Genomic DNA, 25,739 nt, shown 5'->3' with positions numbered 1-25,739 from the left:
TGTCTGCATCACCAACAAACTATCATGGTCCAAACACACCAAGACAGTCATGAAGAGGGCATGACTATGCCTATACCCCCTCAGGAGACTGAGTTTGCATGGGTCCTCAGCTCCTCAAAGTTCTACAGCTGCACCATCGAGAATGGTATAGGTTGCATCATCGCCTGGTATGGCAACTGCTCTGTCTCCGACCACAAGGCACTACAGAGGGTAGTATGTATGGCCCAGTACATCACTGGGGCCAAGCTTCCTGCCATCCAGGACCTCTATACCAGGCAATGTCAGAGGAAGGCCCAAGACTCCAGCCACACTAGTCATAAACTGTTCTCTCTTTAAGCAGTACCGGAGCGCCAAGTCTAGGTCCAAAAGGCTTCTTAACAGCTTCTTACCCCCAAGCCGTAAGACTGCTGAACAGCTAATCAAATGGATACCTAGACTATTTGCATTGACCCGCCATTTTCTTTACGCTGCTGCTACTCTAGAGCTTAAGTCAATAGTGCATGGTGAGTTACGTGGCCCTAGAAGGTTCTCAGGCCGAGAAACAGCCTCGTCCATTTGCAATGACTTCAATTCATTTTGAACATCGACCCTAAAGTTTCTGTCTGATAGCTAATTCAGGAACCCGAAGCAACGCCCGGAAAAAGTGAATTTTCAGCACTAATTAAGGTCGCTGTTCGGGCTCCGAATGACATATCGAACCGAAACTTGGGACTTGGGGTCGCCTCAGCTAGGCCTACACATAATGTCAGAACTGGACCCGCAACTAGAATGTAACTACGTGTTTTATGTTTTTATTATGTTTTAAACAGAAGGCCTGCTCTGAAATATGTGATAGTTGCCTTCTAAACGTGTTGGACCAAGTGGGTTTGGTGTCAGTATGTATCAGTTTGCTGTCAGAATGATATCTTATTGACTGATGGACGCTGACTTGATGGCTGACTTTTGTCCGTTTGCAATAAGTTTAAACAGTGATGAACCATCACCAAATGGACAGGCTTAAATCAACACCAACAAGCGATGGAGAGGAACCACTATCAATGCATGGCTATCCTGAGTTCAACGGGCCAGTCAATTGGGCATTTCTGCAGTATATTAGAGCATGTCAAATTCGTGATGGTAAATGCCCATTGTAAGACATTGCAAGTGGACAGCCTGATTATCTGAACGGGTTACCAGGAGCACATTTTTTTAATGATTTTTAATGCCTTTAAGGGGGAGCAAAGGGTCCATGGCCGGGTAGAGAGCACACCCACGCCCATCCAATAGGGGTAGGGTCATTTCGGGTTTTTGAAAAGCGACAGTCCCACTTCTCTCTCATTGCACCAATGAGCAATGGAGAGGAACAACTAAACTGCTTGACCATCCAGAGTTCAACGGGACAGTCAATTGGGCATTTCTGCAGTGTTATAGAGCATGTCCAATTCGTGATGGTAAATGAGTCCCAATTCTCATTGCACCAAATAATTACTTCCTATGATCAAACATGACAAATAGACCTTCTAGGTTGACTCAGGGCTTAACATAGTGATATACATAATTTGGTCAGTATAAATGCCATTTGGACATTTCTTATGCCATTTGGACATGGTTCCCTGACTTTTGGGTTCGGAAGCCGACTTCCTATGATCATAATTGCAAATGGACAAAACATAGGCCTTATCAACAAACTCAATAAAATAAGACAAATGTATGTTCATACGGTTATTACATATGTATAATTGACCAAAATTTTTTTTTTAAAAGAAGGTCCAAAAAGCCCTTTTTTAGAGGTTTTCAAAATTTCACCCTTGGGTCTTGACTTTGTGACCATTTCCCATATGAAAATCTACGGTGGAGCGCGTTCTCAATCTTTGTGTAAGGGATTTTCTCCTCTTCTTCCGAAGAGGAGAGGCGAAAAGGATCGGAGGACCAATATGCGGCGTGGTAAGTGTCCATGGTTCTTTTAATAAGAAATAGTACACATGAACAACTGAATACAAAAACAATAAACGTGGAATGAACGAAAACCAAAACAGTACCGTGTGGTGAAAAACACAGACACGGAAACAAACACCCACAAACACACAGTGAAACCCAGGCTACCTAAGTATGATTCTCAATCAGAGACAACTAACGACACCTGCCTCTGATTGAGAACCATACTAGGCCGAAACATAGAAATCCCCAAATCATAGAGAAACAAACATAGACTGCCCACCCCAACTCACGCCCTGACCATACTAAATAATGACAAAACAAAGGAAATCAAATCAAATCAAATCACATTTATTTATATAGCCCTTCGTACATCAGCTGATATCTCAAAGTGCTGTACAGAAACCCAGCCTAAAAGCCCAAACAGCAAGCAATGCAGGTGTAGAAGCACGGTGGCTAGGAAAAACTCCCTAGAAAGACCAAAACCTAGGAAGAAACCTAGAGAGGAACCAGGCTATGTGGGGTGGCCAGTCCTCTTCTGGCTGTGCCGGGTGGAGATTATAACAGAACATGACCAAGATGTTCAAATGTTCATAAATGACCAGCATGGTCCAATAATAATAAGGCAGAACAGTTGAAACTGGAGCAGCAGCACGGTCAGGTGGACTGGTGACAGCAAGGAGTCATCATGTCAGGTAGTCCTGGGGCATGGTCCTAGGGCTCAGGTCAGTTGAAACTGGAGCAGCAGCACAGCCAGGTGGACTGGGGACAGCAAGGAGTCATCATGTCAGGTAGTCCTGGGGCATGGTCCTCTGAGAGAGAGAAAGAAAGAGAGAAGGAGAGAATTAGAGAATGCACACTTAGATTCACACAGGACACCGAATAGGACAGGAGAAGTACTCCAGATATAACAAACTGACCCTAGCCCCCCGACACATAAACTACTGCAGCATAAATACTGGAGGCTGAGACAGGAGGGGTGTGACACTGTGGCCCCATCCGAGGACACCCCCGGACAGGGCCAAACAGGAAGGATATAACCCCACCCACTTTGCCAAAGCACTGTTCTAGAGGGATATCTTCAACCACCAACTTACCATCCTGAGACAAGGCTGAGTATAGCCCACAAAGACCTCCGCCACGGCACAACCCAAGCGGGGGGGCGCCAACCCAGACAGGATGACCACATCAGTGAATCAACCCACTCAGGTGACGCACCCCCTCCAGGGACGGCATGAGAGAGCCCCAGTAAGCCAGTGACTCAGCCCCTGTAATAGGGTTAGAGGCAGAGATTCCCATTGGAAAGAGGGGAACCGGCCAGGCAGAGACAGCAAGGGCAGTTCGTTGCTCCAGAGCCTTTCCGTTCACCTTCCCACTCCTGGGCCAGACTACACTCAATCATATGACCCACTGAAGAGATGAGTCTTCAGTAAAGACTTAAAGGTTGAGACCGAGTTTGCGTCTCTGACATGGGTAGGCAGACCGTTCCATAAAAATGGAGCTCTATAGGAGAAAGCCCTGCCTCCAGCTGTTTGCTTAGAAATTCTAGGGACAATTAGGAGGCCTGCGTCTTGTGACCGTAGCGTACGTGTAGGTATGTACGGCAGGACCAAATCAGAGAGATAGGTAGGAGCAAGCCCATGTAATGCTTTGTAGGTTAGCAGTAAAACCTTGAAATCAGCCCTTGCTTTGACAGGAAGCCAGTGTAGAGAGGCTAGCACTGGAGTAATATGATCAATTTTTTTGGTTCTAGTCAAGATTCTAGCAGCCGTATTTAGCACTAACTGAAGTTTATTTAGTGCTTTATCCGGGTAGCCGGAAAGTAGAGCATTGCAGTAGTCTAACCTAGAAGTGACAAAAGCATGGATTAATTTTTCTGCATCATTTTTGGACAGAAAGTTTCTGATTTTTGCAATGTTACGTAGATGGAAAAAAGCTGTCCTTGAAATGGTCTTGATATGTTCTTCAAAAGAGAGATCAGGGTCCAGAGTAACGCCGAGGTCCTTCACAGTTTTGTTTGAGAGAAATAAAGGTCAGAACGTGGCACTTTGAGATTTTGGGGGTATGACGCTTGGCATTTGCCATGCTCCACTTGCCATATGGTTTGGATGAACTGCCGTCCATTTCCAATAAGTTGGCATTAATTTTTGTCCATTTCATGGGGGACTTCCCGTACGTTTTCCGATTACACAACAGTGGTGGGCCTGATCACACACAACGATGAGACAGCCTATAGGGAGGAGGTCAGAGACCTAGCCATCTGGTGCCAGGACAACAACCTATTCCTCAACATGATCAAGACAAAGGAGCTGATTGTGGACTACAGGAAAAGGAGGGCCAAGCACGCCCCCATTCTCATCGACGGGGCTGAAGTGGAGCAGGTTGAGAGCTTCAAAGTCCTTGGTGTCTGCATCACCAACAAACTATCATGGTCCAAACACACCAAGACAGTCATGAAGAGGGCATGACTATGCCTATACCCCCTCAGGAGACTGAGTTTGCATGGGTCCTCAGCTCCTCAAAGTTCTACAGCTGCACCATCGAGAATGGTATAGGTTGCATCATCGCCTGGTATGGCAACTGCTCTGTCTCCGACCACAAGGCACTACAGAGGGTAGTATGTATGGCCCAGTACATCACTGGGGCCAAGCTTCCTGCCATCCAGGACCTCTATACCAGGCAATGTCAGAGGAAGGCCCAAGACTCCAGCCACACTAGTCATAAACTGTTCTCTCTTTAAGCAGTACCGGAGCGCCAAGTCTAGGTCCAAAAGGCTTCTTAACAGCTTCTTACCCCCAAGCCGTAAGACTGCTGAACAGCTAATCAAATGGATACCTAGACTATTTGCATTGACCCACCATTTTCTTTACGCTGCTGCTACTCTAGAGCTTAAGTCAATAGTGCATGGTGAGTTACGTGGCCCTAGAAGGTTCTCAGGCCGAGAAACAGCCTCGTCCATTTGCAATGACTTCAATTCATTTTGAACATCGACCCTAAAGTTTCTGTCTGATAGCTAATTCAGGAACCCGAAGCAACGCCCGGAAAAAGTGAATTTTCAGCACTAATTAAGGTCGCTGTTCGGGCTCCGAATGACATATCGAACCGAAACTTGGGACTTGGGGTCGCCTCAGCTAGGCCTACACATAATGTCAGAACTGGACCCGCAACTAGAATGTAACTACGTGTTTTATGTTTTTATTATGTTTTAAACAGAAGGCCTGCTCTGAAATATGTGATAGTTGCCTTCTAAACGTGTTGGACCAAGTGGGTTTGGTGTCAGTATGTATCAGTTTGCTGTCAGAATGATATCTTATTGACTGATGGACGCTGACTTGATGGCTGACTTTTGTCCGTTTGCAATAAGTTTAAACAGTGATGAACCATCACCAAATGGACAGGCTTAAATCAACACCAACAAGCGATGGAGAGGAACCACTATCAATGCATGGCTATCCTGAGTTCAACGGGCCAGTCAATTGGGCATTTCTGCAGTATATTAGAGCATGTCAAATTCGTGATGGTAAATGCCCATTGTAAGACATTGCAAGTGGACAGCCTGATTATCTGAACGGGTTACCAGGAGCACATTTTTTTAATGATTTTTAATGCCTTTAAGGGGGAGCAAAGGGTCCATGGCCGGGTAGAGAGCACACCCACGCCCATCCAATAGGGGTAGGGTCATTTCGGGTTTTTGAAAAGCGACAGTCCCACTTCTCTCTCATTGCACCAATGAGCAATGGAGAGGAACAACTAAACTGCTTGACCATCCAGAGTTCAACGGGACAGTCAATTGGGCATTTCTGCAGTGTTATAGAGCATGTCCAATTCGTGATGGTAAATGAGTCCCAATTCTCATTGCACCAAATAATTACTTCCTATGATCAAACATGACAAATAGACCTTCTAGGTTGACTCAGGGCTTAACATAGTGATATACATAATTTGGTCAGTATAAATGCCATTTGGACATTTCTTATGCCATTTGGACATGGTTCCCTGACTTTTGGGTTCGGAAGCCGACTTCCTATGATCATAATTGCAAATGGACAAAACATAGGCCTTATCAACAAACTCAATAAAATAAGACAAATGTATGTTCATACGGTTATTACATATGTATAATTGACCAAAAATTTTTTTTTAAAAGAAGGTCCAAAAAGCCCTTTTTTAGAGGTTTTCAAAATTTCACCCTTGGGTCTTGACTTTGTGACCATTTCCCATATGAAAATCTACGGTGGAGCGCGTTCTCAATCTTTGTGTAAGGGATTTTCTCCTCTTCTTCCGAAGAGGAGAGGCGAAAAGGATCGGAGGACCAATATGCGGCGTGGTAAGTGTCCATGGTTCTTTTAATAAGAAATAGTACACATGAACAACTGAATACAAAAACAATAAACGTGGAATGAACGAAAACCAAAACAGTACCGTGTGGTGAAAAACACAGACACGGAAACAAACACCCACAAACACACAGTGAAACCCAGGCTACCTAAGTATGATTCTCAATCAGAGACAACTAACGACACCTGCCTCTGATTGAGAACCATACTAGGCCGAAACATAGAAATCCCCAAATCATAGAGAAACAAACATAGACTGCCCACCCCAACTCACGCCCTGACCATACTAAATAATGACAAAACAAAGGAAATCAAATCAAATCAAATCACATTTATTTATATAGCCCTTCGTACATCAGCTGATATCTCAAAGTGCTGTACAGAAACCCAGCCTAAAAGCCCAAACAGCAAGCAATGCAGGTGTAGAAGCACGGTGGCTAGGAAAAACTCCCTAGAAAGACCAAAACCTAGGAAGAAACCTAGAGAGGAACCAGGCTATGTGGGGTGGCCAGTCCTCTTCTGGCTGTGCCGGGTGGAGATTATAACAGAACATGACCAAGATGTTCAAATGTTCATAAATGACCAGCATGGTCCAATAATAATAAGGCAGAACAGTTGAAACTGGAGCAGCAGCACGGTCAGGTGGACTGGTGACAGCAAGGAGTCATCATGTCAGGTAGTCCTGGGGCATGGTCCTAGGGCTCAGGTCAGTTGAAACTGGAGCAGCAGCACAGCCAGGTGGACTGGGGACAGCAAGGAGTCATCATGTCAGGTAGTCCTGGGGCATGGTCCTCTGAGAGAGAGAAAGAAAGAGAGAAGGAGAGAATTAGAGAATGCACACTTAGATTCACACAGGACACCGAATAGGACAGGAGAAGTACTCCAGATATAACAAACTGACCCTAGCCCCCCGACACATAAACTACTGCAGCATAAATACTGGAGGCTGAGACAGGAGGGGTGTGACACTGTGGCCCCATCCGAGGACACCCCCGGACAGGGCCAAACAGGAAGGATATAACCCCACCCACTTTGCCAAAGCACTGTTCTAGAGGGATATCTTCAACCACCAACTTACCATCCTGAGACAAGGCTGAGTATAGCCCACAAAGACCTCCGCCACGGCACAACCCAAGCGGGGGGGCGCCAACCCAGACAGGATGACCACATCAGTGAATCAACCCACTCAGGTGACGCACCCCCTCCAGGGACGGCATGAGAGAGCCCCAGTAAGCCAGTGACTCAGCCCCTGTAATAGGGTTAGAGGCAGAGATTCCCATTGGAAAGAGGGGAACCGGCCAGGCAGAGACAGCAAGGGCAGTTCGTTGCTCCAGAGCCTTTCCGTTCACCTTCCCACTCCTGGGCCAGACTACACTCAATCATATGACCCACTGAAGAGATGAGTCTTCAGTAAAGACTTAAAGGTTGAGACCGAGTTTGCGTCTCTGACATGGGTAGGCAGACCGTTCCATAAAAATGGAGCTCTATAGGAGAAAGCCCTGCCTCCAGCTGTTTGCTTAGAAATTCTAGGGACAATTAGGAGGCCTGCGTCTTGTGACCGTAGCGTACGTGTAGGTATGTACGGCAGGACCAAATCAGAGAGATAGGTAGGAGCAAGCCCATGTAATGCTTTGTAGGTTAGCAGTAAAACCTTGAAATCAGCCCTTGCTTTGACAGGAAGCCAGTGTAGAGAGGCTAGCACTGGAGTAATATGATCAATTTTTTTGGTTCTAGTCAAGATTCTAGCAGCCGTATTTAGCACTAACTGAAGTTTATTTAGTGCTTTATCCGGGTAGCCGGAAAGTAGAGCATTGCAGTAGTCTAACCTAGAAGTGACAAAAGCATGGATTAATTTTTCTGCATCATTTTTGGACAGAAAGTTTCTGATTTTTGCAATGTTACGTAGATGGAAAAAAGCTGTCCTTGAAATGGTCTTGATATGTTCTTCAAAAGAGAGATCAGGGTCCAGAGTAACGCCGAGGTCCTTCACAGTTTTGTTTGAGAGAAATAAAGGTCAGAACGTGGCACTTTGAGATTTTGGGGGTATGACGCTTGGCATTTGCCATGCTCCACTTGCCATATGGTTTGGATGAACTGCCGTCCATTTCCAATAAGTTGGCATTAATTTTTGTCCATTTCATGGGGGACTTCCCGTACGTTTTCCGATTACACAACAGTGGTGGGCCTGATCACACACAACGATGAGACAGCCTATAGGGAGGAGGTCAGAGACCTAGCCATCTGGTGCCAGGACAACAACCTATTCCTCAACATGATCAAGACAAAGGAGCTGATTGTGGACTACAGGAAAAGGAGGGCCAAGCACGCCCCCATTCTCATCGACGGGGCTGAAGTGGAGCAGGTTGAGAGCTTCAAAGTCCTTGGTGTCTGCATCACCAACAAACTATCATGGTCCAAACACACCAAGACAGTCATGAAGAGGGCATGACTATGCCTATACCCCCTCAGGAGACTGAGTTTGCATGGGTCCTCAGCTCCTCAAAGTTCTACAGCTGCACCATCGAGAATGGTATAGGTTGCATCATCGCCTGGTATGGCAACTGCTCTGTCTCCGACCACAAGGCACTACAGAGGGTAGTATGTATGGCCCAGTACATCACTGGGGCCAAGCTTCCTGCCATCCAGGACCTCTATACCAGGCAATGTCAGAGGAAGGCCCAAGACTCCAGCCACACTAGTCATAAACTGTTCTCTCTTTAAGCAGTACCGGAGCGCCAAGTCTAGGTCCAAAAGGCTTCTTAACAGCTTCTTACCCCCAAGCCGTAAGACTGCTGAACAGCTAATCAAATGGATACCTAGACTATTTGCATTGACCCGCCATTTTCTTTACGCTGCTGCTACTCGCTGTTTATTATCTATGCATAGTCACTTTACCTCTACCTACATGTACATATTACCTGTGCCCCCGCACATTGACTCTGTACCGGTACCCCCTGTACAGTATATAGCCTTGCTACTGTTATTTTATTGTTGCTCTTTAATTTTTTTTAATTTAATTTTTATTTTTTTACTTCAGTTTATTTCAGTAAATATTTTCTTAACACATATTTTTCTTAAAACTGCATTGTTGGTTATGGGCTTGTAAGTAAGTATTTCACTGTAACACCTATTATATTCGGCGCAAGTGACAAATAAAAATGTATTTGAAATTCGATTTGATTATTTGTCAACAAAGCAATCTAGCTACCTAGCATCTCTGCTAGCTAGCACTGTAGCAGCTGTAACATTAGCAGAAGTAGCTAGTTAGCGAGGTTAAATTACTACAGCCAATATAACCTTAGTCAATAACTTTGGGTTACCGTATGTAACACCGGGTTCTCTGAAGGAGACATCTCACTATGAGACACGTCGTGTTTTGCAGATCATTTGTTGAAGCCTTAATCAATCACACCTAATTGGCCAATCAGAGCTTTGTGGGTGTACACCCCGCTTGTCTATATAACACCCTGCACTGCTTTAGTTCTCATTCTAAGAACTACCTCTTAAACGAGTTGTGCAAGAGAGCAATGTGGGGAGATTTCTCCCTCATCTCCCTCAGAAAACTGCAGTTACATACGGTAACCAAAAGTTATCTTTCAGACTCGGTTTGACATCTCACTATGGGACACTTGCAAATGCCCCGATTGCCAATAGCCAGTTTCCTGAGAAGCCTGTTGTGGTACATGATAATGTACCTGATCCATCCTACTCAGCTCCAACGCCAAGGACTGTGTGGACCAGGGAGGGCGCAGTAACGTCCAGGCGATAGAACCTCACAAAGGTGTGAGGAGAAGCCCAACTAGCCACCGCATAAATCTCCAAGACAGAGATGCCTCTGAACAGTGCCCATGGCATGGCAATTCCTCTAGTGGAATATGCCAGGACACCCAGCGGAGACTGTAATCCCTGACAACAGTACGCCTTGGTGATAGCCTCCACTACCCAATGGGAGAGGTGTTGTTAGGACAAAGCCCTACTCCGAGCACAACTATGGAATGGCCTAGTCCTGTCCATGTAGATGTGCAGTACACAAACTTGAACACAACATGTTATGGCGCCGCTGCTTTGGAGAAGAGAACATTGAAGGGTGGAAGGGAAAGAGGTCAGTAGTTTGACTACTATAAGTCATGGGAATGACCTTAGGAATGAATGCAGTGTTAGGACATAACATAACCTTGGAGTAGTCGGGGGAAAACTGAGTGCATGAAGGATGAACCGAGAGCGCATGATGATTGGTAATGCACTTGGGTGTGGCCAAGGCAAGCAACAGGGCCGTCTTATAAGATAGATTCTTAAGATCCACTGTCTCCATGGGCTCAAAGTGATCATCTGTAAGCGCATCCTGAACCAGTACCAAGTTCCATTATGGGGCAAGTGGCTTGGAGACCGGACTGAGACGGCAAGCCCACCGAGTCTAAGTTGGACCTCTCACGGGCCAGGCCCAGAGATCCATCAGCTCAGAATAAGGGTGGAATATTTCACCCTGCGCTTGGGATAGCAGATCCCTGCACTATTTGAGAACAGGTTGCGCATACAAGAGAGGTACAGTCTTCGCTGCCCATGGCTTCCCGGGCCAATGCAGGGCTATCAGGATGAGGGATATACCGTTTTCTCTCACTCTGTCCAGTGTAGGGGGGAGGGGGGTCAGGCCCACTGGAGGGAAGGTGTACAGAAGTAAATCCGTCCAGAGCGTCCATGCCTAGAGGAGAGTTGTGATCTCTCATCGCGAAAAGAACAAGCGACAGTGTGAGTTGTACTGCGATGCCCTGCCGTAACAGCAGCCCTGTTGAGACCCAAGAGGGATGGGTCTCTCCAGCATTGAAGTGCCGATGGAGACTTTCTGAGAGAAGCAAACGCCTGTGTCGGTGGAGAGACGGGTCCAAGCAGAGTGAGGTTACACAACATTGGAAGTCTCTCATGAGGAGGAGACAAAGCGGAACAATCACAATCATGGCGGCCATGAAACCAAGAAGCCTCGGACGTATCCAGTACGTGACTGATGTTGCCGGGCAAAACAACGAAAGCCAGTGGCGAAAAATTGTCACTATATCCACGATCAGGGCTACTTTACAGACTACAGAGTCCAGAGATAATCCCAAAAATACTTTCTGCTGGGTTGGTAAGAGGGTGTTTTTGGCCAGATTTATCCTGAAGCCTTAAGCGAGCAGGTGCGATAACAGCTGGGCTGTGCTCTCCTCTGCCTGAGCTTGAGTGTCAGCTCAGATCCACCAGTCGTCGATGTACGTCAATATTCTTAAGCCTCTCTCCCACATGGCGGCTAGGGCGACTTCAGCACACTTCTTGAATATCTGTGGGGCAAGGGACAGACCAAGGGGTAATCTGTAATTTTACAGACTCTGGCAAATCGGTCAAAATAACACTCTGCTGAAGAGAAGCAGCGATTTGTGGGTGCAACTGAAGACATGATGTCTGATGTGGAGACATACCTAGAGGACCCAGATACATTTTTAATAACCTCCAAACCTTGGCGCTTCCCTGAGTTTGAGGACCTGATTGCGTTAGCAGACCAGAGAAAGCCTTACCCAGAACATCTGATTTTGCAATAGAACACTGACAATTACCTGCACCTTAATTTATTCCAACCCTAACATTATTCTGTAAAATGCGTGCACGTGATTATAGTCATTTTTGGGGGGCAGTGGACTCTTTTCCAGGTAAGATACGTTAAATACATGACTATACAGTGCCTTCGGAAAGTATTCAGACCCCTTGATTTTTTCCCACATTTTGTTACGTTACAGCCTTTTTCTAAAATTGATTAAACTGTTTTTTCCCCTCAATCTACACACAATACCCCATAATGACAAAGCAAAAACAGGTTTTTCGATTTTTATGCAAATTTATATTGAAAAAAACCCCTAAAAGATCGGGTTCAAGTCCGGGCTCTGGCTGGACCACTCAAGGACATTGACACTTGTCCCGAAGCCACTCCTGCATTGTCTTGGCTGTGTGCTTAGGGTCGTTGTCCTGTTGGAAGGTGAACCTTTTCCCCAGTCTGAAGTTCTGAGCGCTCTGGAGCAGGTTTTCATCAAGGATCTCTCTGTACTTTGCTCCGTTTATTTGCTCCAGACATGATGCTTGGCATTCAGGCTAAAGAATTCAATATTGGTTTCATTAGACCAGAGAATCTTGTTTCTCATGATCCGTGTCCTTTGGGTGAAAAAGAACAAGAAATGCACACCTATTTAGGCGAGGTGCTGGCTAGCGGAGTAGAAAACTTCAAAATAAAAGAGAGCTGCACACTCTAGGAGCTCAGATGCAAAAATGTTATTACCTTGTGTCCTTTAGGTGCCTTTAGGCGCCTTTTGGCAAACTCCAAGCGGGCTGTCATGTGCCTTTTACTGAGGAGTGGCTTCCATCTGGCGTGCTGGAGTGCTGCATAGATGGTTGTCCTTATTTTGTCACATGCAGTTTAAAATGAATATATTAAAATTATAATAGAAGTATAATAAATATTTAAGGAGCAACCATAAAATAGCAAGGCTTTTATACAGGGGGTTCCGGTTCAGAACCAATGTGCAGGGGCGCCGGTTAGTCGAGGTAATTGAGGTAATATGTACATGTAGGTAGAGGTAAAGTGACTATGCATGGATTATAAACAGAGAGTAGCAGCAGCATAAAAATGGGGGGTGGGGTGAGGACAATGCAAATAGTCCAGGTAGCCATTTCATTAACAGTTCAAGAGTCTTATGGCTTGGGGTTGGAAGCTGTTAAGAAGCCTTTTTTTATCTAGACTTGGCGCTCTGGTACCGCTTGCCGTGCGGTAGCAGAGAGAAAAGTCTATGACTAGGGTGGCTGGAGTCCTTGGCAATTTTTTGGGCCTTCCTCTGACACCGCCTGGTCTAGACGTCGTGGATGGCAGGAAGCTTGGCCCCAGTGATATACTGGACCTCACGCACTACCCTTTGTAGTCGGAGGCCGAGCAGTTGCCATACTAGGCGGTGATGCTCTTGATGGTGCAGCTGTAGAACTTTTTGAGGATCTGAAGACCCATGCCATATCTTTTCAGTCTCCTGAGGGGAATATGCGTTATCATGCCCTCTTCACGACTGTCTTGGTGTGTTTGGATCATGATAGTTTGTTGGTGATGTGGACACCAAGGAACTTGAAGCTCTCAACCTGCTCCATATCAGACCCATCGATGAGAATGGGGGTGTGCTGGTTCCTACTTTTTCTGTAGTCCACAATCATCTCTTTTGTCTTGATCAAGTTGAGGGAGAGGTTGTTACAACCCATGACACGTAAGCATGTGCCAGCAGTCTCTTGGGACATTCACTGGGACCTCTTCATCTGCAGACCATATCTGAGGACAGACAACATGACAAAGAAACAGGCTTCATTCTATTACAATTAGACAGCCCTGACCTATCTAACTAATACACCTACTCCCTTTCCTGACAACTGGAGCAGCACATCCTTTCACCCTCTTCCATTACTGTCATCTACAAATGCATTTGGAGCATGTATTTTTTATTTACCATTTTTTTCTCAACTTTATTTAACCAGGTAGGCTAGTTGAGAACAAGTTCTCATTTACACCTGCGACCTGGCAATGATAAATAGGCCTACACACACAACATTTTTCCTTGAGCCAAGTCAAAGTTTAGTCATTGAAGTCTATGCCATTTGGTTGGTGATTGGTCAACAGTATAACTCCTAGTGTGAGTGGGAACTATGGACGGGATTCTTCAATTAAGTGTTTGTTGTCATTCAACGAGAGACGACTAGTTTTCATGCACATTTTTTCACTTGAGAAATACTGCATCAAACATCTTAGATGTAAAATTGTGTGGCTAAGATCTCCTCGGCAAAAACATCGAAATTAATTATAGATTTCTTGATTTATCTTGGATTAATTCAGACTATTTTGAGGAAGTGTATACCGGCTATGTTGTTGCTATGGCATCTCAAGAGGGACAAACAGCAATATTTCCGCTTTTTTTTCTCATTTTTCAAGCAAAGGTCTTTAAGGGAGTTCTGCTAGGAGCAAATCGAACCTAGTAGGGCGTGCCTTAACTTTGTAGAATGTAAGTGTCATACTAGTCTTGACATCCAGACCCTATGCAACACTTGGGTCTGGCTTTTGAGACTAGTGTCATACTAGGTTGTTTAATGATAGCCTACAATGTAACCTCGTTCAAAATGTAACAGCTGCAAAATACATTTCAATCTCACATAACATTTAACATTGTATTTTGATATTGTTTGACTTTTCGGTATCTTTTATTCCTCAGCATACTGTATATGAAGCAAGCCATATATTGTTTCTATCGGCCCACAATGTAATATATTATAGTTTGATACAATATACACTAAGCATACCAAACATTAGGAACACCTTCCTAATGTTGAGTTGCACCCCCCTTGGCCCTCAGAACAGCCTCAATTTGTCAGGACTGGGATGCTGGCCCATGTAGACTCCAATGCTTCCCACAGTTGTGTCAAGTTGGCTGGATGTCCTTTGGGTGCTGGACCATTCTTGATACACACGGGAAATTGCTGAGCGTGAAAACCCAGCAGTGTTGCAGGTCTTGACACAAACCAGTGCGCCTGGCACCTACTACCATACCCCGTTCAAAATATTTTGTCTTGCCCATTCACCCTCTGAATGGCATACATACACAATCCATGTCTCAAGGCTTAAAAATCCTTCTTTACCAGTGTCCTCCCATTCATCCTCACTGATTGAAGTGGATTTAACAAGTGACATCAATAAGGGAGTATAGCTTTCACCTGGATCCACCTGGTCAATCTATGTCATGGAAAGAGCAGGTGTGCTTTTTTACTCCGAAACATGACAAGCCAAATATCCGTTTTTTTTTAAACAGCAAAGTTGTTTGATTTAGTTTATTTTTTGTAGTTTGGTCATTTTTTTGTTGTTGGTAGTTTGGCCGTTTAGGGGGAATCCTGTTTCCATCCCTCACAGTAGGTGGCGGGATGTACATTAAATTGTGCAATCGCCAATATACCATAGAAGAAGACGATATCCGTGACCCGGAATGTACTTAGTTAATCTTGCCCGCTTCACAGCGGTAGTACAGAGAACGCACCGGGGAGTGAAACACCAATTTGCCGGCAGAAGAACACCAAAAGGGTCACTTTTATGGTCGGAAAAAACAAACATGATGTTGATATTATCCTGGCAACTAATGACAAGGTGAAACCCTAAACGATTGAGATATAGCCTTAAAACCGTTCAGGAATAGGAGCAGTGGAGTATCCGAGGCTCTGAAATATTTTCTGGGACTTAAGTCTTTGAAAAACAAATATATATATTATCACCTGAGAACAATTAGTGCTTTAACGAAAGGAAGGAGACACGTCGTTTAACTTGTGCCGGTTGACAACGGGGGCAATTTGGGAGGATCTCGGGTTAAGCGGACACCCCAGCGGCCCGTGTCCAAATCAGAAACAGAAGCCGGGGTGTCGGCTTGAGAGAGTGGTCGGGTGGAACGTCTCCAACGCTGAGGTAATAGCGTCAGACGAACAGGAGCTGCGTTGAGATTTGGCCATTGGGAGCCGGGGACAGAGACCTCATGAATGGAAATCGGAACTTCAGGTATATTCATACACCTGTCTGTCAAACCCCTTATTCTTATTAAATTGTTGAAGTTTGGTGTTGGAAGTTTTGTAGGCTGACTATCAGTTGCTATCCTTAAAGGATAGCATACAGTCAAACCAAAAGCCTAGTAAGCCTACCAATCAGATAATGCATGAAAATAAACACATTCAGGCCTTTCACTCTACTGTCTGGGTTAGAAAACGAATTTGGGTGACCAGACATACCATTGGTAAGATGGTTTGCCGGTTCAGCGTCTCGTCGGCAGCAACAAAAAAGTACTTCCGGGTCACAGAATTTGGGAACATTTCTAAATAAAAGTCCCCCACGTAATAGCGGGGAAAAGTGTAAATAACCTGTATTTATTTATGAGATGACATATAATTCTCTAAACATTAACAATGATTCATATGTTTAAGAAATCATTTGCATTCAATTTGGGTTTAAAAAAAAACAAGTTTGAAGGTCAAACAAATCCCCCTCAATGCGAATCACTGTATATGGAATACATACTGGCTTAATAGAGCAAAACCTATTTTGGGTGTGGTAGTAAAAGTGTTATAGGCAATACTCAGTAGGGTCTGTAGATTGTGTAAACGGTGTCATTTCAAGGGATCTGAATAATACGGAGTGTTGCTGGCCCTTTCCTCGACCCGTTATATTGGCGGACACAATGCAAATCACTATATAGAGCAAAAAATATTCAGGGTGCCGCCGTAAAAGTATTGTAGGGAATACTTAGTAGAATTGTATATGTTGGTGTCATTTCATCGGGCTCTGAGTGTTGCTGGCCTTTTACTGTGGTCAAATTGCTTAAAAATGGGCTGCCTGGACACCTTACGGTACAAATATAGCACTGTACAGGAAACATAGGGTAATACATACTTAGAAGGATCTGTAGAATGTATATGTGGTGTTGTTTCATGGGGGACTGAGGTCTATATGCCCAGCAACTCTTTCTACTCCACCCACTCAAATGGTCCCAATGCAATACACTGTAGGCCTATACATTTACATATTGGAAAAACTATTCAATGTTCATAGGAAAAACCTGTTGCCTAAGCCTGTTGCGGTGACTGTATTACCGCCATACCGGTGGTCACAAGTCATTTTTTATTTCACCTCTAGTTAACCAGGTAGGCTAGTTGAGAACAAGTTCTCATTTGCAACTGCGACCTGGCCAAGATAAAGCATAGCAGTGTGAACAGACAACAACACAGAGTTACACATGGAGTAAACAATAAACAAGTCAATAACAGTAGAAAAAAAAAGAATCTATATACATTGTGTGCAAAATGCATGAGGATAGGCAATAAATAGGCCATAGGAGTGAATAATTACAATTTAGCAGATTAACACTGGAGTGATAAATGATCAGATGAACATGTGCAGATAGAGATACTGGTATGCAAAAGAGCAGAAAAGTAAATAAAATAAAAACAGTATGGGGATGAGGTAGGTAAATTGGGTGGGCTATATACCGATGGACTATGTACAGCTGCAGCGATCGTTTAGCTGCTCAGATAGCAGATGTTTAAAGTTGGTGAGGGAGATAAGTCTCCAACTTCAGAGATTTTTGCAATTCGTTCCAGTCGCAGGCAGCAGAGAACTGGAAGGAAAGGTGGACAAATTAGATTTTGGCTTTAGGGATGATCAGTGAGATACACCTGCTGGAGCGTGTGCTACGGGTGGGTGTTGCCACCGTGACCAGTGAACTGAGATAAGGCAGAGCTTTACCTAGCATAGACTTGTAGATGACCTGGAGCCAGTGGGTCTGGCGGGGAACATGTAGCGAGGGCCAGCCGACTAGAGCATACAGGTCACAGTGGTTGGTGGTATAAGGTGCTTTAGTAACAAAACGGATGGCACTGTGATAAACTGCATCCAGTGTGCCTTATTCAAAATGATGTAGTTCTGTCCTTAAGCTGTTCTTGTCTATTAATGTTCTGTATTATGTCATGTTTCATGTTGTGTGTGGAACCCAGGAAGAGAAGCTGCTGCTTTCGCAACAGCTAATGGGGATCCTAATAAAATACCATCTGGTCAGAATTTGTCACCTCCATTATAGGGCAAGCCAAGAGTGCAAGTCTGGTACAGAATGGCATTTTATTTCACACTGGAAGCAAACATTTCTCATTTATTGTTTTGTAATTAAGATATTGTCCTGACTTAGTCAGTCAGCAAAGAGTTAAAGCGACATTACCAAAGGGCAGACTGGACCCTGGTTTTATGGACACAAACAATTCATATTTTTCCTGTACAGTGATATATTTGTACCATATAGTGTCCAGGGGCCCCACCCAAACCAATTTGACCACCGTGAAAGTCTAGTAACACTTCCTATGACCTAGCTTTTTGTTCAAACTCATCCTTTTTGTACAGAGAATTATGTACGGTGCAATATGTAGTCCAATATGAAAAATGGATTTAGGCTGATTGGCCGCTCTTAAGGGCTGCAGAAGTGACACTCCTCTGGGTGTAAACTTCAACAATAGATGTGTTCATGCGTAAAATGGACCCTGCTTTTACTGCAACACAACGTACAGGGAATTATGTACGGTGCGATATGGATGTCCAATATGAAAAACATTCTGAACGTAGGGCAATACAAATGGGCTAATTAACAGTGGGATTTTCTAAGGTTGATTTAATGTAATACAAATAATTGTATTATTGTTATTATTAATAGCATTATAAATAATGTTTTGTGATTTGTATTACTGTTGTTACATGATAACTATCTATCAATATGCACACTTCACAGCCAGAAGAGGACTGGCCACCCCTCATAGCCTGGTTCCTCTCTAGGTTTCTTCCTAGGTTCCGGCCTTTCTAGGTAGTTTTTCCTAGCCACCGTGCTTCTACATCTGCATTGCTTGCTGTTTGGGGTTTTAGGCTGGGTTTCTGTACAGCACTTTGTGACATCAGCTGATGTACGAAGGGCTTTATAAATACATTTGATTGATAGTAATCATATTTTTTCATGCTGTTAACAATGTCAATATTATTTGTGCTATAAAATATTTTCTCATTTTTCATATTCTTAAAATTCTGCCTGCTAGCATTTCCTCGTAAAATGTTACGACCATTTGATTATTTTTTCCCCCCATACTGCATGCTGGTGGAACGGAGTTGTTTGCTGGTTGGTTGCCTCTGCCGAGTCCCCAACAACCGGATGTTGTGGTTTTCAGGGGAAATGGAAAGAGAGTCTGTGACGTGACTTCCGCTTTAGGACGTTAACAAGGCGACACTCCATCGTAACTCCTCCACATGTACTGGATTGGTTGAACAGAAGAGAATCTCCCCCCGACAGTATCTAGTTTCAAGCTTTTCTTTTACGCCTAAATTAGGTTTGCCGCCGGCTGTCATAAGCAGGTGGCAAGCCCGTCAGGTGTGTCTAATTATCTCAAGCCCATGAGAGGCTGGCTGGCTGTTTGGGAGTTGCCTGCCTGCCTTCCACACCAGCTGGTGTCAAAGTTATTGAATAGTGCTTTTTTCTTACCTTTATTTAACTAGGCAAGTCAGTTAAGAACAAATGTTATTTGTTTTACAACCCTCCCCTAACCCGGATGTTGTTGCATGGAACTCTGTATTCCCAGCATGGGACTCCCGATCATGGCCGGTTGTGATACAGCCCAGGATCGAACCAGGGTCTGTAGTAACATCTCTAGCACTGAAATGCAGTGCCTTAGACCGCTGCGCCATTCGGGATCCAACTCACTGTGGGCTCGCTTAATTATCAATCAATTCTGCATGAAAGCCACAAAGTCAATTAACTATCAGCTAGGGGCAGCTGCTTTGTGAGACAAATATTTGTTGGCATAGTTTTGAGCTGTCAAAACATTGAAACCATGATTGGAGATGGATGATATGATTTGTGATGTCTGCTTTCTTAGCACTCATTCGACACAGTCTGTTGGATTGTCATGTTTTCTGATTTCATGCCAGTTTGATTTGATATCAAATCTTAATCTGTATTTGGTGTCTTAAATGAGGCCTGGGAGATAAATGCCAAGTAAAGTTCCCTACATCCACTTTTTTTTTTTTGTACTGTATTTTAGGGGAATTACAATATTTGGATACATTTTGCACCCACCAAATGACCCATGTGTGTTAACGTGCCTCGAGAGAGGAGCCATAGATGTACAGCTGCTGAGTGCCTGTACCTGGCTGAACACTGGCAGACTCACTTTGATGATCCATGTTGTATAGGCCTAGAGCTTTCACATGGTGTTTATCGTATAGGTTCTGTGTGTGTAAGCCAAGAAAGCCCATGATCCAGAGCTCTGTGTGGGTAGACTTGCAGCCTAACTGTAAATGGAAGAGGATGAGAAAGAAGAAGAGGCAGTTAGTTAGCCATCCACACCACCATTGCCACCCACTCTTGTACACTCAGTTGTTTCTTGTTAGGTTTAGGTTCAGTATCTAGCTAGTTGTTTAGTAGTGCAGTCAGTGTATGAGTTGATGTTTGAGTGGGTAGGCTAATTGTGTTCCTGGCTGGCAAAACCATGCATTGTCCAACTCATGATTACACCATCTTCTTTTGAGCTGGACCCTTGATTAGGTCGGTATGTGTGTCTGTTTTTCCTCTTGTCAGGATGGTCTGTGTTGCCATGGAGAAGTGGCAGCCACATGGGTGCTGTTGGCATGGCAATGACACACATGGGAGCGAGTGATAGACACTGGGGACACGGCATCACAGATAGTACAATCTGACTCTACAAAACCACGTTACAGTGTACATTTGTTGATTGCTAGACATACAAATACGATGATTTATTGTTACATTTGAAGCTAGGTCTAGTTGTGGCCACAACCGGACTAGATTGTGAACGACTGTTGGCAGAATGCATTGCTTGACTGCCATGAGGGTGATGAGCACAATATAAATTGAATAGCCGAACCCCAAACAATTTGTTGTCTAGTTAGTTGAGCAGAAACTATGTATGTTTTGGTTCTACAAAGCTGTGTCCATCATAAAATTCCATAATTAAATATTGCACAATGCGATCAATTATCATGCAACATGCAACAATTTCACTGAGTTACAGTTCATATAAATAAATCAGTCTACTGAAAAAAATTCATTAGGCCCTCGTCTATGGATTTCACATGACTTGGAATACGGATATGCATCTGTTGGTCAGAGATACCTTAAAATAAAAAGGTAGGGGCGTGGATCAGAAAACAAGTTAATATCTGGTGTGACCACCATTTGCCTCATGCAGCGTGCGAAGTTGCTGGATATTGGCGGGAACTGTAACACGCTGTCGTCCATGTCGATCCAGAGCATCCCAAACATGCTCAATGGGTGACGTCTGGTGAGTATGCAGGCCATGGAAGAACTAGGATATTTTCAGCTTCCAGGGATTGTGTACAGATCCTTGTGACATGGGGCCGTGCATTATTATGCTGAAACATGAGGTGATGGCGGCGGATGAATGGCACGCCAATGGGCCTCAGGATCTCGTCATGGTATCTCTGTACATTCAAATTGCCATTGATAAAATGCAATTGTATTCGTTGTCCGTAGCTTATGCCTGCCCATACCATAACCCCACCGCCACCGTGGGGCTCTCTGTTCACAATGTTGACATCGGCAAACTGCACTCTCACACGACGCCACACACGCTGTCTGCCATCTGCCCGGTACAGTTGAAACCGGGATTGATCTGTGAAGAGCACACTTCTTCAGCCTGCCAGTGGCCATCGAAGGTGAGCATTTGCCCACTAAAGTCGGGTATGCTGCCAAATTGCAGTCTGGTCAAGACCCTGGTGCGAACGACGAGCATTTAGATGAGCTTCCCTGAGTTTAGGACAGTTTGTGTAGAAATTCTTCAGTTGGGAAAACCCACAGTTTAATCAGCTGTCAGGTTGCTGGATATTGGTTGGTCTCAGACGAGCCCGCAGGTGAAGAAGCCAGATGTGGAGGTCTTAGGCTGGTGTGGTTACATGTGGTCTGCAGTTGAGAGGCTGGGGATGTAAACAAATGAGAGAAATAAGCTTTTTGTGCATATGGAACATTTCTGGGGTCTTATTATTTCAGCTTATGAAACATGGGACCAACACTTTACATGTTGCGTTTATATTTTTGTTTTGTGTACATTCTACAGACCCTACTGAGTATTCCCTACAATACTTTTACTCTGGCACCCAGAATAGGTTTTGCTCTATAAGTCAGAATAGGTTTTGCTCTATAAGCCAACATGTATTCCACCGATCCTAGTAGATTGCCAAACATTTCTGTAAAGAAGATAACCTTGCATGTTGCGTTTTTATATTTTTGTTCAGTATATTTTGCCTGTGCACATATGACAAGCATTTCTTGGTCGGATCACCTCTCCTGAGTCACCGGAGGAGCGCGTGCTAATCCTGTTGTAGAATTCATTGTGGCCAGCAGGTCAAACGAATGACTACAATTAACAAGTTACTCAGAAATACAAACCATGACTCTCTCGAGTCAGTAGAAAGAGTAGTTCAAAAAGAACGAATCATTCGCCAACTGCGCTAGTGTCATGTTTTTTGTGTGTGTGTGTCAGAGTAGTTAGTGTGCGGCTCATCTGAGTTGTAAGTGTGGGTAGTGTGTGTGGTTTTGTGACGTCATGATTACCGGAGTAGTTTTCGACGAGGCTGTGGTAGAGTATGGGTGTAGTGTGGCTGGCACACCCATACTAATCTCTCCAACAAAGTTTGTGTTAGTCAGGAGAATTCTCACTCGCTCTTACGTTCACCCTCCTCTCTCTAGGAGATGTTGGGGCCCAGGCCCTGTTCTCAGTGCCACGGCGGCCTGGCTTTGGCACCATGGGGAAGCCCATCAAGCTGCTGGCCAACTGCTTCCAGGTGGATATCCCCAAGATGGACGTCTACCTCTATGAAGTAGACATCAATCCCGAGAAGTGCCCGCGTCGCGTCAACAGGTAAGCAAGCTGCGCTGGATCAGACACACAAACTCGTATGTGTCTGCATGAACATTCTCAAAACAACACAAACTGGCTGCAGAGCTTTCATTTGATCACATAAACTGTACTCGGCATCACTTTACATTATGGATCAGTGCTGGAGTGTCGATATATTTGTCTCTCTGGTGCCCCTATAGGGAGGTGGTGGACTCCATGGTGAAGCACTTCAAGGTGACCATCTTTGGGGACCGAAGGCCAGTCTACGATGGGAAGAGGAGTCTCTACACAGCCAACCCCCTACCAGTCGCCACAGCAGGGGTGAGATGCGCGCGCACACATACACACACAATAACATTTGTAGTGTCATTTACCATATTGAATGTCAGATGGGTGTTCTGGTGATTCATTGAGTTGCCATAGAAGTTCAAGCTATCTATATTCTTCTCAGGTGGATCTGGACGTCACCCTGCCAGGGGAGGGGGGTAAGGATCGCCCCTTCAAAGTGTCCATCAGGTTTGTGTCGCTAGTCAGCTGGCACATGCTGCATGAGGTCCTGACAGGGCGCACCATGCCTGAGCCCTTGGAGCTGGACAAGCCCATCAGCACCAACCCTGTACACGCTGTGGACGTGGTGCTGCGACACCTGCCCTCCATGAAGTGAGTCATTACAGTTTTCACTTTATTTATTTTAGGTAGGCAAGTTGAGAACAAGTTCTCATTTATAACTGCGAAGACCTAGCGAAGATAAAGCAAAGCAGTTTGACACAAACAACAACACAGAGTTACACATGGAATAAACAAACATATAGTCAATAATACAGTCTATATACAATGTGAGCAAATGAGGCAAAAAAAGGCCATGGTGGCGAAGTAAATACAATATAGCAATTGAAACACTGGAATGGTAGATTTGACAGTAGATGAGTGTGCAAAGTAGAAATACTGACGTGCAAAGGAGCAAAATAAATAAATACAGTAGGGGAAAAGGTAGTTGTTTGGGCTATTTATAGATGGGCTAGATGCAGTGATCTGTGAGCTGCTCTGACAGCTGGTGCTTAAAGCTAGTGAGGGAGATGTGTTTCCAGTTTCAGAGATTTTTGTAGTTCGTTCCAGTCATTGGCAGCAGAGAACTGGAAGGAGAGGCGGCCAAAGGAGGAATTGGCTTTGGGGGTGACCAGTGAGATATACCTGCTGGAACGCGTGCTATGGGTGCAGCTATGGTGACCAGCGAGCAGAGATAAGGTGGGACTTTACCTAGCAGGGTCTTGCAGATGACCTGGAGCCAGTGGGTTTGGCGATGAGTATGAAGCGAGGGCCAGCCAACGAGAACGTACAGGTCGCAGTGGTGGGTAGTACAGTGCCTTGCGAAAGTATTCGGCCCCCTTGAACTTTGCGACCTTTTGCCACATTTCAGGCTTCAAACATAAAGATATAAAACTGTATTTTTTTGTGAAGAATAAACAACAAGTGGGACACAATCATGAAGTGGAACGACATTTATTGGATATTTCAAACTTTTTTAACAAATCAAAAACTGAAAAATTGGGCGTGCAAAATTATTCAGCCCCTTTACTTTCAGTGCAGCAAACTCTCTCCAGAAGTTCAGTGAGGATCTCTGAATGATCCAATGTTGACCTAAATGACTAATGATGATAAATACAATCCACCTGTGTGTAATCAAGTCTCCGTATAAATGCACCTGCACTGTGATCGTCTCAGAGGTCCGTTAAAAGCGCAGAGAGCATCATGAAGAACAAGGAACACACCAGGCAGGTCCGAGATACTGTTGTGAAGAAGTTTAAAGCCGGATTTGGATACAAAAATATTTCCCAAGCTTTAAACATCCCAAGGAGCACTGAGCAAGCGATAATATTGAAATGGAAGGAGTATCAGACCACTGCAAATCTACCAAGACCTGGCCGTCCCTCTAAACTTTCAGCTCATACAAGGAGAAGACTGATCAGAGATGCAGCCAAGAGGCCCATGATCACTCTGGATGAACTGCAGAGATCTACAGCTGAGGTGGGAGACTCTGTCCATAGGACAACAATCAGTCGTATATTGCACAAATCTGGCCTTTATGGAAGAGTGGCAAGAAGAAAGCCATTTCTTAAAGATATCCATAAAAAGTGTCGTTTAAAGTTTGCCACAAGCCACCTGGGAGACACACCAAACATGTGGAAGAAGGTGCTCTGGTCAGATGAAACCAAAATTGAACTTTTTGGCAACAATGCAAAACGTTATGTTTGGCGTAAAAGCAACACAGCTGAACACACCATCCCCACTGTCAAACATGGTGGTGGCAGCATCATGGTTTGGGCCTGCTTTTCTTCAGCAGGGACAGGGAAGATGGTTAAAATTGATGGGAAGATGGATGGAGCCAAATACAGGACCATTCTGGAAGAAAACCTGATGGAGTCTGCAAAAGACCTGAGACTGGGACGGAGATTTGTCTTCCAACAAGACAATGATCCAAAACATAAAGCAAAATCCACAATGGAATGGTTCAAAAATAAACATATCCAGGTGTTAGAATGGCCAAGTCAAAGTCCAGACCTGAATCCAATCGAGAATCTGTGGAAAGAACTGAAAACTGCTGTTCACAAATGCTCTCCATCCAACCTCACTGAGCTCGAGCTGTTTTGCAAGGCGGAATGGGAAAAAAATTCAGTCTCTCGATGTGCAAAACTGATAGAGACATACCCCAAGCGACTTACAGCTGTAATCGCAGCAAAAGGTGGCGCTACAAAGTATTAACTTAAGGGGGCTGAATAATTTTGCACGCCCAATTTTTCAGTTTTTTATTTGTTAGAAAAGTTTGAAATATCCAATAAATGTCGTTCCACTTCATGATTGTGTCCCACTTATTGTTGATTCTTCACAAAAAAATACAGTTTTATATCTTTATGTTTGAAGCCTGAAATGTGGCAAAAGGTCACAAAGTTCAAGGGGGCCGAATACTTTCGCAAGGCACTGTATATGGGGCTTTGGTTACAAAACGGATGGCAC

The 25,739-nt window shown here is 44.5% G+C and overlaps 1 protein-coding gene across 2 annotated transcripts in view; it reads left to right on the top strand.

Annotated features, from left to right (window-relative positions):
* The first annotated feature begins 15,183 nt into the window (after nt 1-15,183).
* Nucleotides 15,184-25,739, top strand: part of ago3b (argonaute RISC catalytic component 3b) — a 42,423-nt gene continuing 31,867 nt past the window's right edge. Inside the window, exons 1-4 of one of the 2 annotated variants that reach the window (XM_021571762.2) lie at nt 15,184-15,831; nt 22,577-22,748; nt 22,928-23,048; nt 23,179-23,387. In XM_021571762.2, the coding sequence (XP_021427437.2) occupies nt 15,813-15,831; nt 22,577-22,748; nt 22,928-23,048; nt 23,179-23,387 (521 nt within the window). In that variant the 5' untranslated portion in view covers nt 15,184-15,812. The remainder of the gene's footprint in view (nt 15,832-22,576; nt 22,749-22,927; nt 23,049-23,178; nt 23,388-25,739) is intronic. The other variant, XM_021571761.2, reaches the window with a different exon arrangement.

The sequence above is a fragment of the Oncorhynchus mykiss genome, chromosome 18 (assembly GCF_013265735.2).
Source record: "Oncorhynchus mykiss isolate Arlee chromosome 18, USDA_OmykA_1.1, whole genome shotgun sequence".
NCBI lineage: Eukaryota > Metazoa > Chordata > Actinopteri > Salmoniformes > Salmonidae > Oncorhynchus > Oncorhynchus mykiss.
This window is presented reverse-complemented; position numbering and strand designations above follow the sequence as displayed.